Source organism: Carassius gibelio, chromosome A13, assembly GCF_023724105.1.
Source record: "Carassius gibelio isolate Cgi1373 ecotype wild population from Czech Republic chromosome A13, carGib1.2-hapl.c, whole genome shotgun sequence".
Taxonomy (NCBI): Eukaryota; Metazoa; Chordata; class Actinopteri; order Cypriniformes; family Cyprinidae; genus Carassius; species Carassius gibelio.
In genome coordinates, this window is record NC_068383.1 from 5,455,689 (window position 1) to 5,469,225 (window position 13,537).

At 37.1% G+C, this 13,537-nt stretch overlaps 1 protein-coding gene across 1 annotated transcript; it reads right to left on the bottom strand.

The window, feature by feature from the left end:
* Window positions 1–5,600: 5,600 nt before the first annotated feature.
* LOC128025953 (cdc42 effector protein 3) lies at window positions 5,601–13,266 on the bottom strand. The gene is made up of 2 exons (XM_052612597.1): window positions 12,756–13,266; window positions 5,601–7,172 (listed from the first exon to the last, which is right to left on the bottom strand). Exon 2 carries the CDS (start codon window positions 6,968–6,970, stop codon window positions 6,080–6,082), a length of 891 nt encoding a protein of 296 aa, XP_052468557.1. The 5' UTR covers window positions 6,971–7,172; window positions 12,756–13,266; the 3' UTR covers window positions 5,601–6,079.
* Window positions 13,267–13,537: the final 271 nt, after the last annotated feature.

A 13,537-nucleotide genomic window follows, 5' to 3' on the forward strand; every position in this document is an offset into this window, starting at 1 on the left:
CCTTGCAGTGTTTCAAATATATAAACCAACTGAACCTGTGACCATCTGAAATCTGTGGTCCGGCCTGTTTATATTGATAAGGTTATATTCATGTTCTTTATGTGCTTATGGATATTGATTTAGACTTAGAAAACAGAATACCAAATATCAAGTGGTATTTTCAAAAATGCTTTTGCCTTTAACTATTTCTGAATTTTAACTTTACTTTTAAGGTTAAAGACAGAGATTGAAGTGTGTTTCAAAACTGACCAGTTCAACTATACCTTTTAAATTCAAATTAAAATAAAAAATAATTGCATTCAGATGGTGCAGTTATGTGTTTTCCATCTTAAAGCCGCATGCCTACCTTATAGTGACCTCTAAAGGTCAGCATTTAATGTCAAAGAGGGTCATGCCCAAGGTCAGAGTTTAGCTAACAAAGTGGGACTTGCTCAGAAGACATTCCACTGGCTAGAAAAGTCAGAGACAAAGGTTGAAGATCACGGTCTTCTCTGATATAAATTCTTAACAGATTACACTTGAGTGAATGCAGTTTATCGGGCAAAGAACTGATGTACATCGAAATATTCTGTATATGCCGAATAGATATTCTGAAAATTTGTACGAAATTTTAAATGTCAAACTTAGATATCCAGATACTCTGTCTCTATACTATGTCTAATGAATGTAAAATGACATGACATCATTTACTGGCATCATTTTAGTACAAATATCATTAAAGATACCTACAAAAGGATCCATTTGTTTTTGCTTCTAATTAAAAAATAAAAAGACTTTACATTTACATTTTTACATTTTACATACATACTATATTAAACCCACGGAGGGCTCATGTGTTCAAATATTAAAAGTTTGGATCCTGTAAAACATCAATAACAGATCCTTAGTCTGAGTAGCATTTTGATCAATACTGCAAATTACATGAAAAAATATATTACCAAATGCTTGTACCTCCCTAAGCATGAAGGACAAAATATTTCTAAGCTTACAATGCAGGCAGAATACTCTAAGACATGGTTTCTTACATCTTGTCCTGGAGGGCCAATGCACTGCTGAGTTTAGCTCCAACCCTGATCAAACTCACCCACCTGTGATTTTCTAATGATCCTTTAAATATTGATTAGCATGCTCAGGTGTGTTTGATTAGGGGTGGAGGTTAGAGCTAAACTCTGCAGGAAAGTGGATCTTGTGGACTGGATTTAAAGATCCCTGCTCTTTCCCCGTAATATTGTCTTCTTTGAATGACTTATACTTGCGTCTTATGCTTTACGAAGGAGTTCTGCCTTAAATGGGTCTATTTAGTTGTGTAGTTCATGGCCTCAGCTCAGGATTATTAAAATGGTTAAAACTTCACTAAACAAAACCTAAAGAGACATGCTGGCAGCTGATCCAAAACGTGACTGTATAACAAACCGTTTACAGCTTATTAAACTGGAGAGAGGAGCACTAATAGTGAGAGAAGGCTCCAGACGAGAAAACATTCCTACATAGAGGAGTCTCGGTGGGGGGGTTCAGGCTCAAGTGTCGTCTGGTCTGTTTCATGCTGTCGGATGTGCCTCTTCTTCAGCCTGGAGGCCTGTGACCTTTGACCTCTCCTCAAAACTGCTGCCATGTGACAGACTTCCTTGGACTTGTGTCCAAGGAAACAGTCAACAAACATCAGTAAATGTTTAAAATTATTATTTTTTTGACATGCTCCACACATTTCACACTCCACTTTTATGTTTTCTTTTTCTTACCAGTGTGGAATTTTTCAGGAATCATTCAGGAAATCAAGTCGTTAGCGTTCCAACTTACACTTAATAACGATAATAATAGTACACTACTGTTCAAAAGTTTGCAGCTGGTAAGATTTTAAAATGTGTGCTCACCAAGTCTGCATTTATTTGATCTAAAATACAGTAAAAACTGTACAATTGTGAAATATTATTACAGTATATCATTATATTTATTACAGTACTGTCTGGTTTCTATATGAATAATTTTTTTAAATTTAATTTATTCCTGTGTTGGAAAGCTGAATTCAGCCTCATTAGCCTACTCTATGACAGGATCGTTCAGAAATTCTGATTTGCTGTTCAAGAAACATTTCTTATTATTATCAATGCTGAAAACAGTTTTGCTGCTTTTTAGTTATATATTTTTTTTTTTGTGTGTGTGGAAAGAGTGATAATTTTTTCTCTCTCCAGGATTCTTTAATGAATAGAAAGTCCAAAAGAACAGTATTTATTTGAAATAGATATCTTTTGTAACATTATGAAATGACTTGCCTTAAAAGTGACTTCAGATTTAGCTGAATCTATGTGACTATGTATTTAATTCCAGTCATCTCTCCATCATAACAACACCGTGTGTCCTTCCTGTAACCGGAACACTTGGATTTGAATTATGCTTGCTTTGGCATCTCTGTATCATGAGCCAAAGTATATTTATCAAGAGTTTGACAGTCTCACCTTATTCCAGGAAATAGAGGTTTTCTGCTTTTGTGCTTCATAGTGTTTGGCATGTTCATGTGTTGGAAATCCTAAGTCGATAATTTAGAAAGTGTTACAAAAATAAAACATTAATAATAATTGTTTAATAAGCAGCAAATCAGCATATTAGAATGATTTCTGAAATATTATGTGACACTGAAGACTGGAGTAATGATGCTGAAAATTATGTTTTATCATCACAGGAATACACTTTAAACAATATAAAATATATTCACATAGAAAACAGTTAAATTAAATTGTAATAATATCCCACAATATTTCTGCTTTTACTGTATTTCTGAAAAAAAAAAAACACTGAATGTCTGTAGAGTATATCAACAGAGGACCTACTGTACATCATATAAAAGATTTTTTGAGATCTTTCTGAGATACTTTTTATTTTCTCCTGTAATATTTGCTCAGATTAAACGCTCTGAGGTGTGTGTGATGTGCAAAAGAAAAGCCCATCTGTCACTGCCATGTTTCCTTCATTAGTTCAGCATGAGTGAGACAGAAACAGCAGAACAGAGTGATAGTGAAATATTTTACAGCGATCTGAGAAATATGAGAAACATTTTGAAATGCTTTCTTTTGAGATAAAGTATTTTTTTTCCCACTGCTTGTAGATTTACTAAAATGAGAGGATCTCAAGCTTAGCTGTTTTGCGCTCTGGATAAAACTGGAAACTTAATATAACATTTTCATCTTTTCAGATTTAATCTTAAAACTGTGGGGAGTAATTCCATTCAGCACAACTTTTATGGCTGTGTTTTCACAATCATCTGAAGTCTTTTTTTTGTCTTGTTTTCTTCCTCCTCTTCTCAGAGGCACAAACTTAGAAACCCTGTGGAAAATGAACATTATGTTCTATATGATGTCACATTTACTACTTCACATACAGTGATGCAACTGCTACACCCTAAGTAGAAATGTCATGATAACACACTGTTTACCTGAGTGCTGGTAAATACAGTTATTTACCAAACGTCACAACACAGACACCAGCCATTTCTCATTGAGTACAATCTCCAGGGTGGATGACTTCAGCTGCAATGTTTTTGCCTAAGGCATGACCTTTACAGGTCTTCTTGGAAATTTCCAGAACAGGTCTCTTTTTTTAGAGACAAAATGTGAATTTCTTTTTTTCTTTCTTTTTTTTCAAGATTTTTTGATTAATAGAAAGTTAAAAAGAACAGCATTTATTTGAAATAAATTATTTTTTAACATATATATATATATATATATATATATGGGGGGGGGGGATTGATTATCTGTTTTTCTAACCAATGACAGACAGTGGAATTGTTCAGGAAGCGTTCTGAAAACACTCAACGGCTGATTTTGGAATATCTTTATTTGGCAGAAATGTAGGATACTTCTACGTGATTCCAAATTCAAGGGATCATTTGATGTTGATAATAAGAACATTATTTTGTGTATTTGGTATAATGCAATGTTTTTATTCGATTTATGCGATTTATGCAGCCAGTTATCCAGTGCGCTGTGATTTGGTGAATGCCTCAAGCAAGTGATGGAAATGTTATGCCTTCTTTCTTTGTGTAAACATTTGGGCGGTGTTATGCAAATCTTCCCACAACATGACATAGGCATGTGGGGGCATGTCAGAATGAGCCGTTTTAGGAAGGCATGGTTGACTATTAAGTTTTATAAAGAATATCTCTTTGGATTTGAGACTTTAGTCTTTGCAACTTTACAGATCTTCTTTATGCACCAAGAGCTTTTAACACTCCAAAGAGAAAGGAAAATTAAAAAAAAAATCGCATCATATGACCCCTGTAAGCCATTCTTTTTTGCAATTCCATGTGCTGCCACTAGTGGTGCTGAAATGTCACACTTCACCTTTAGTGTGGGATCAGTCAAAGAGCAGAGACTGGTTACTACTTTCTTGTGGGCAGTGGTTAGGGGGAAGTCGTGGCCTAGTTGTTAGAGCGTTTGCTTCCTAACCCTAAGGTTGTGGGTTTGAGTCTCGGGATGGCAGTACCATGACTGAAGTGTCCTTGAGCAAGGCACTGAACCCCCAACTGCTCCCTGGGCACCGCAACATGAATGGCTGCCCACTGCTGTGTGTGTGCACTTTGGATGGGTTAAATGCAGAGCACAAACTCTGAGTATGGGTCACCATACTTTGCGGTATGTCATGTCACTTTTACTTTGAACTTATGTGGATTCTGCAGAAGCAGATTCCATGCAAAGTTTAAAACCTGAATGAAAAAGTGTTATTTTCAAGGACAAAGCTGAAGTATGTTGGAGCTATATGGGACTCAGAATCTTCTGTGTTGCTGCAAACAAACCTCTGTGTCACCATTACACTGTAGCCGTCAGATCTCCTTGTACAGGACAAAGTTTGTCTCCAGGCTGTTAGCTTTTATGACTATGTAGAGCATGACCCTCTGCCTCAGTCTATTAGCTTTATTTATGGCCATGCTCTTTGTTTTTCTCATAGGAATGCTGAGAATGCTAGAGGCTGCTCATTCTCTGTCTCAACAAGACACAAACGAATGGTACTGGCATTTCCTTTTAGACAATCTCACCCACATGCACTCCTACTACAGGACAGAATCTGAGGAATGTAAGATGCTGACAAGACAAGTCAATTTCTCTTTGTTTTTCTCCGTCTCCCTCATTTTTTTGCTGTCAACTTACTGTTATTGCAATATCTGACTGATTTTATAATTTAACAATGAAGTGACACACATTGAACAACATATAGGGATCGCTCAGTATGGTAAACTGGGGAAAGTTGTGACACCTTTTACTCTAGTGAATATTTCACTTGGTAAGTTAATTGCTGAAAGTTAGTTTCTGTGCTAAATATCTTCAGTTAACACATGCTAGCCTTTTGTGACAACATGCCCCATTGGTGGATCATCTTATCTTGCTGTATGGGGCAAGTTGTCACAATGGGAATCTGCCATTAAATAACCTATAACAGGCTTTCAGCAAGATTTAAACAGTAAAACATTTATAAAAAACAAAATAATATACAAAACCACAGATATGTTTGAACTTCAGAGCTTCTAGTTACTAATGTATAGTCTTTGTGAAAACTAGCCTGAGTCGTCCTTATTCTGAAATAACAAAAAAAAAACAAAAAAAACAATAAACTAAAAGAGAATTGTTTATTCATTAATTTATTTCATTTTTAGCCTCACAATGTAAAAACATAAATGCTGTAGGTATGTGCCTTTGGTAGTGTGGTTAACAAAATTGTCATTATAAATATATTTGTGTGCTAAGGACGTTGTGATAGGAACATTGTACAGTATATGTTGGCAGAAATGCACGTTATCACACTGACTTTTATTTGATGTTGTGGATGAACTACAGTACACAGAAAAAGCCTTGTTTGATTTGCATGTACATCATAAGAAACAATGTAAGCTTAAGCTTAACTTAAAAGGCACAGGGACATTGTGATAATCGTGTTATTTTTGCAAAACAAGGTGTGCAAGACACTCCGAAGCTAAAGACAAAAAACTTACTTTGGGAAAGAAAGTGCAGCCTCTTCAGTTCAGTATTGTCATGTCATGTTCATGGGCTCAAGACAAATAGATTCCCTTTTAGTTCTCAGTAAAAGTCACTTTCTAAGACACCGACTTATTCATGATATTGAGTACATCATCCAAAATGGATGGGCCCAAGTCGAGTTCAAGAGAGAATAGGGATCCCGTGATTTGAGTGAGCGACTCCTGCGAGTGGCTTTTGCTTTTGGAGATTTCAAAGTCCGAATCGCAGCGACCCTCTTCAACACCGCTATCTCTGTCTGCCCAGTCGCCCTTGAAGCCGAACATCTCCTGTTTGTACTCAAAGACCGAATTGCCATTGTTACCATTGTTAAAGTTCCCACTGGCACCACTGCTTCCATTAACAAACACAGACAAAAATGTTTCAAGCTCGTTTTCACTGTGGTGCATCTTCTTCTTCGCAAGTGATTTTTCAGACATCTCAGTGCGGTCAATCAAGGGTTCATCCTCCTCTGGGACAGGGCTAGGGTCGCTCCTGAAAGCACTGATGGACTGAAGCAGAGTCTCCATCTGTAGGATTTCCAGATCTTCAGAACCAGTTGGAGGAGTAGATGGCTCAGACAGGCGATCCTGGGTCACGGTGGAATCAAAGGGTAGAGTCAGTGCTTGGCTGCCCCCGATGGTTGGGAGTGAGATTGCGTTCTTCAACACCGGCGATCGAGTTTTAACGTAAAATGCATCTGAGGCACTATTAGCTCTCATAAAATCCCCGTGGATGCCATATTGAGGTCGGTTACGAACACCTTTCCCTGGTAAAAGCTCAAACTTTCCTTGCAGGAATGACATGTCACCGAAGGCGTCGCATTCACCGCCCGTTCCAATGTGGATAGTGTGTCGAAAGTCCCCGAGAGGCGGGCTGATCATATCCGGGGATAAAATGTCCCTCAGACGGCATTTCTTTCCCTTCTTACTGTAGTTGGATTTCAGGTAGATGGGTGTTTTGGCAGGCATCCCTGCTATAGAGTCCCGCAGGTATGGAGAGGAACAAGGAATGTTCTGGAAGTTCAGATCTCCTCGACTGTGCGATAAACTTGCTGGAGTCTCGCAAAGTAGAAGTGCAGGGGTTACATTCTCAGAGAGCGGCTGTTTTAAATGCGTCCTCAATCTTCACTGAAGATAATCCAGCTCAAATGTTTGGATTAATGTTCTTCACCTGGAGAGATGGAGAAATCATTAAGTTTTTCTTTGTACTCAGCATCAAAGATATCGCTATTGTGTTCATAAATCCAATACTGAAATTCATTTAAATGTCAAAGTAAATTTCACATGTATCTTAAGCATTTACAGAGAGAGAGATCAAAGATAATGTTTTTCTCTGTCTGAAACCATCTTTTGGAGATTCTACAGACAGACAGACACAAATTCACATTGGGGATTTTGAAAAAAACAAAAAACAAAACCTTACTCAGGATAATATAATAACAGTATGCTTGTTTGTGTAACCAGAATAATGAGAAAATCTGTTGTTGTCATTTCAAAATGACTGTATGTTTACATATTTGAATTAACACCACAAGCTTTAAAGATAAAAATAAGATTTCTAGAGATAATGTATAAATTGCAGAGAGTTTTATAAAGGCTTTAGAGAGAGGAGGGCCATTAGAGAGAGAGAGAGAGAGACAGAGAGAGAAGGGTAACCACAGATCATAAGAGGGAGAGAGACTTCTTGCCCATTTATGGACATATTTCCTTTTGAGAGGGCTTTAAACACTGACCCTCTCTGACAGACTGCAACCAATCTCTGTACTGTACCAGCGACCGGGCCATTGCTTGCAAAATATGCATGACTGAAAAAACATCCACATTCCCTTTGCAGCAGAGCCCAATGTCCTCTGGCTCCTTTAAGACCTGCTTCACTAAACCGTTGAAGTGAAAACATAAATATGGTAATGTTAACTAAATGTTAAGTTAAAAAAAGACTGATTTAGTTTACAACATCCAACAGATGATTCAATCAAACTTTTTTTCTTAACTTACTCCAAAAGATTCGACCAATAAATATATATTTTTTAAATGATTGCTGAAGGATTATGTAACACTGAAGACTGTAGTAATGAAAATTTAGATTTCACAATATTACTGTTTTAACTGTATTTTATTTTATATGAAACTTCTTAACAACGCTTCCACGTGACTTTATTAATAAAATAGTTTTCCAGCTGAAAATTTCTTAGTATAAGGGCGGTAGACATTGCTTTTCTTGAAACAGTGAAACTTGCCTCTGAACAACCTTTGTAAGATGTAACACTGTTGTCAGGTAATTCATATAGACTTCACACAAACACAATCTCTCTCTCTGACTATCTGTAATAACTGCATTAGACTAATTCAATAATATTATTATCAAATGCTTAAGCCTCCATTACTGTAATGACATTTTGGAATTAGCAGCGGAGGCTTGAGATGAGATGCATAAGAAAAAAGTCCTAAATGCAAAACCTGACATCTTAACAATGTCTTGAGGTGTGATGTGGTATTAGCAAAATAGTTGACTCCAGGCTGTTCAATTACTAGAAGAATAACACACACTGAGGTGTGAGTGCTTTGTGTTGTGGCTGCCTTACCATCTTGGGTGTGGATAATTTTTCTAATAATTAATTGGCATGTTGTCAGTTATTCCTTACATATGGTACAACATCATAAATATGTGTCCAAATATGGTTTGAGGCCATTGTATATTAAAATACCATGCAATAACCATCTGATAACATGGAGCCAGCACAGTACTCGAAATGACAGTCTGAACGATGTCACAGCTCACTGATCTACATCCCCTGAAGATCCTGGTTAGAGACAGCCAGGGAGGACACTGTTTACAAAACACCAGAAATTCCATTTCCTAGAGATAAGCAAATACCCTGTTGTAATGTCTTAACAAATCACACAGCTGATAAACAACAGAAGTACGATGAAAGTGAGCTGCAGTACAGTCCTTGACAAATGAGTCTTTGTGTTTTCTTATGCGCATCTCTTTTTGCACCAGCTCAAAGGACGCCTTGTGAGTTCATAGGGCTTTAAAAGCATTTTTGGATTCTGATGCATTGAAACACAAATAAATCTCAATGGAGCACTGAACAGAAAACTATTTTTATGGCTGAAGAATGTGTGGATGCATGAGTTTGTTAACGATAAAGGAAAATGTGTGTGTGTGTGTATGTGTGTGTGTGTACAGAAGAAAGGCTGTTATTGTCCCTGAATATGCCTAACACTTTAAGGACCAATTCTCACTATTAACTTGTTGCTACTTAGTGTGTATATTAGCATACTGGCTGTTTATTAGTACTTATAAATCAAATAGTAATGCCTTATTCTGCATGACCATACTTTAGATCCCTTCATCCGACTCCATTCCTAAACTTAACAAATACTTGACTTGCTATTTATCAAAGGAAATTAGGGGTTTATTTAAGGAAAAATTCTCAATTAATAGTGAATATGTGTTCCCTTTACTAAAGTGTTACCACCTTTTCTTTGCTACTTTATTATCATATTCTTTATAAAACCTGTCCCTCTGTACTTCATTCTTCAAATCAAATCATCAGTGTTGTTAAAGTTAACTAAAACTAAAACTTACAAAAAAAAGTTATATATTTATATTTTAGACACCAGTTAAAGCTAATTTTATTTCAAGTAATGCAATAATATGTTATATAATATGCAATAGCATATTGATACAATTAAATGAAAGAAATAACTAAAAAATTAAGTACATTTATAAGATATTACAATTAATTTAAAATGTATACTGATAATATCAAAATATAAGCAAATACAGAATATTAATCAATGCTAATAGTATATAAATAATACTTAAATACCACTAAATCAAACCCTTTGACTTTAATCTTGAATGTTTCGTTGCATTTAAATAAACAGTAGCATCTTGAAATTTGCTTGTTTGGTTACGAGGATGAAAAAGTTCACATAAGTCCTGCTGTCATGGCATGATCAAAGCAAGCAAGTGTGCAAACCTCTGAACTGGGTGAAATAAATCTCAAATAAAAGCCCAAATAATACTAAGGGTAGGGTAAAGGGTTAGGGTTTAAGGTTAAAGCTATGGTTAGGCTTCAGCTAAAACCCAAGCAGGTGTGAGATGCTTTGAATAAATTGTTCAATGCCATGAGTTGTTGAACAATGCCATTCAATGCAACAATCAACCACAATGAGTTTAGAGCAGCTGCCTCTCACACCCTCTTGATATTGCTTTATCTCAGGGCCATATCCTGCCTAATGAGTCCAAGGACAAATGCTGCACTTCCAAGTGCGTTGACGCCCTTGTAGAATGTTGAGATAGATCTGTCTGTCTGCCCCCTTTCCCTGGGGGACTGTATCATCACACACCCCTCAGAAGTGCAGGATGGCAGGACGGCTCCCTTCTGACAGACTGAATAAGCCAAAGCCTGAGCTCCATCCAGCAAAGGGACAAAATGGGAGTCAATTGAGAATGAAACAGGATAAGGTAGTTTTAAATGGATATTCCGGCCATAATTTACTTGCATCTTAAATCTATATGCACTGTATGTCCATTTAAAGTTGTTGTTTTGGAACATGAAGGTGAGCAAACAATGATTTAAGAGTATCCCTTAAAAAATGAACAAGACAGACTGAATGTGGTACATTTTGCTAAATGTGCCAGAATGAGACAAAATGAGAAGACAATAGACTGAAAGGGATAGTTCACCCAAAAATTAAAATTACCCCATGATTTATTCACCCTCAAGCCATCCTAGTTATATATGACTTTCTTCTTTCAGACAAAGCACTTTATTTTGCTTCAAAATCTCGACCAGCATTCACTGCCATCATTAGGACATATTTAAATATAACTCTGATTGTATTCGTCTGAGAGAAGAAAGTCATATACTTTGGTGTCATACACTTTTTGATGGCTTGAGTGTGAGTAAATCATGGGGTACATTTAATAAGTTATTGAACAAGCCATATTGAGACTGAACTAGTTAGAACTGAATAAGACTCAAGACAGAAGACAGAATGTCATATAGGTTTGGAATGACATGAAAGTGAGTAAATTATGACGGTGGACTATCCCTTTAAGACTAAACTAGATGGAATTCATGAAATAAAATGAGACAGAATGTCTCTGAAAGAGACTAAATGAGAAGAAAACAGACTCTGAAAGTTATTAAACAAGACTGAACTAGGCAGGATAAATGAGTGAGGAAAAAAAGGCACCAGAATGAGACTGTATGTTGCAGAATTAGATTGAACGATATGAGATATGAGGTGAGAGCTGCTGGCATTCAGGAAAATAATTCACTTTTGAGTATGTGGGTCATATTATTATTATAAGAGCAAGTGTGAGCAGTGATCTAAACAAGTGCAATGAGGCCATTCCCACTGTACACAGAAATGTGTTAAGCCTCTACAGCTCAGCAACTGCGCCAATTTTGATTCTCCCTCTGATCTATTTGGCCGACAACCTGACCACCCTGTCCTGTCTGAGAAGTTGCTGTTGCTGCTGCTGTATTTAAAGCACATCGGCATCATTTGCATGTTTGTGGCTGTTCGTTTTACAGGTGCAGTATCCCAAAGCATGCATGGCTAGATCTTCTGGGCTGAGGTCAAGCTCTCCTCTCTTGGGTGGTTTGGGTTTTTCCTCTTCTCTTGGGTGTTTAAGGTCTAAGCTTTCAATCTTTTAAATTCCTCTGACCACAAATTACCCAGTTAGACAATGTTCAAAATGATTAACGACAAATACCAAAATTGGCCCAATTTGAGGTTTCCAGTGTGTTACATAAAGCAACCCTTAATTACACTTTAGGATGGCTGCTGCATTTCGAGGAACCAGTGTGGAGCAAGGTCTCTTTCACCTCAACTTCATGATTTTTACACCCAGATATCCACCTCCAGTGCTTCTGGCTTTCTGTAAGAGTTGAGTTGACTTTCCAAGTTTCCAAGGAAAGTACCTCAGGAATTTCAGAAGATCTTTTCTGGTCAAACAGCTGAGCATGTGCTTGAAGAACAGAGAGGAACCAGGTGTCAGGTTGCTTTGAGCTTCTCAGCTCTTGTTTTATGGTGTGTGGGAATTTGCTCGACATATTCTGCAGCACAAAATCTCAAATGTCATAATGACAGCCATGTGCATGAGTGGAAAGAGGTTTCATAAGCCCAACCAGCAAATAACATCCACATGGTTCATGAATACAACATTTTTTTTGATCTTATGTCATCTACTCTCTTAAAAATATATTTTTTTTAACTGGGAGAAATTGCAGCAAAGATTAGAAGAACAATTTTGGTTCCTTAAAGAAACTTTCAGCGAACAGTTATTCAAATAACCTTTTTTTTCATAAAGTGAAATCTAAAGAAATGTTTTCCACTACAACTACAACTAAAAACGGTCCTTCATTTACATTGACGGTTCTATGAAGCACTTTTAACATCCATTGAATATTTCCAGTGGACAAAAGTCTGTTTATATCATATAAGCTTCTTTAGATTACTAAAATGTTATTAACACTATGAATAAAGCAGTTGTTTTAAGAACCACTCATTGAAAGGTTCTTTGGGGAACCCAAAACGGTAGATAAATAAAATAACTTTTGTGGAATGGAAAGACTACATTGATGTCAAAGGTTTTTCATTGAACTATAGATGCTAAAAAATAACCTTTATTTTAAGAGGTTGTAGAAAATACACTATTTGCATGTCGTTTCAATAATCATTTGTTATCATGCAAATATACCTGCCAAAAATCATCAGTATCTAGTTTTACCTGCTCCTGTGCCTTTGCAGATTAATGTCCCTGTTTTCTTCAGTCTGTGGTTGCAGTCTCGGAGGTGGCTTGACCTAAACTGTTACTCAGCTTCTGGGTGGTGCAGCGTGTTGCCGTTTTCGTCTTCTCTCACTCTCTCTCTTTCTCTGCCCTTGAGGGTTTACTTCTTACATGCAGGACGTCTGCTGGACAGCTGTTTCAGAATCCCTCCTATGAAGCAGTGTGGCATGTATCCGCTTTGCTTTGCTCCTCCTTTCTCCGCATGCAGCACCTGTCCCTGCCTGTCTGCAGACGCTGGCGTTGAAATCCAATTCTCTCGTCTTCTGCAGCCCTGACCCGCCGGAGCTGCGCCAGTATTTCCTGGAGAGACGGACAGCGCTCACTCAAGGAATGAGGAAAATGAAAAGTGTGGAGTCTTTCCTACTGTGCCTCTCAGCTGCTGAATGTCAAAGTCCTTCTCTTCCCAAACAGAGTGGAAGAAATACAATGTACCTCTGCCTCTCTGTTTGTCTTGTCCCTCCCTACCTCCCTACTCGTGCTCTCTCACACGTTTTTCCTTTTTATCACAGTTCTCACACTCATTTACCTTCTCTGAATCCTGTTCTATTTTGTCATTCTGCAATTTATTTTTGCCGACTTAAGCATCTCTACCTCATTTGTTTGCTCAGCATTTACTGTACCAGACACAATTACAACACATGAGAGGTGAAATGCAACCTTTGCTATAAAGAAAGAAAGATTGTAGATAGATAGATAGATAGATAGATAGATAGATAGATAGA

What these genes read in the sequence shown, in the direction of transcription:
- LOC128025953 (XM_052612597.1), bottom strand. Translation starts at nt 6,970, where the DNA reads ATGCCTGCCAAAACACCCATCTACCTGAAATCCAACTACAGTAAGAAG.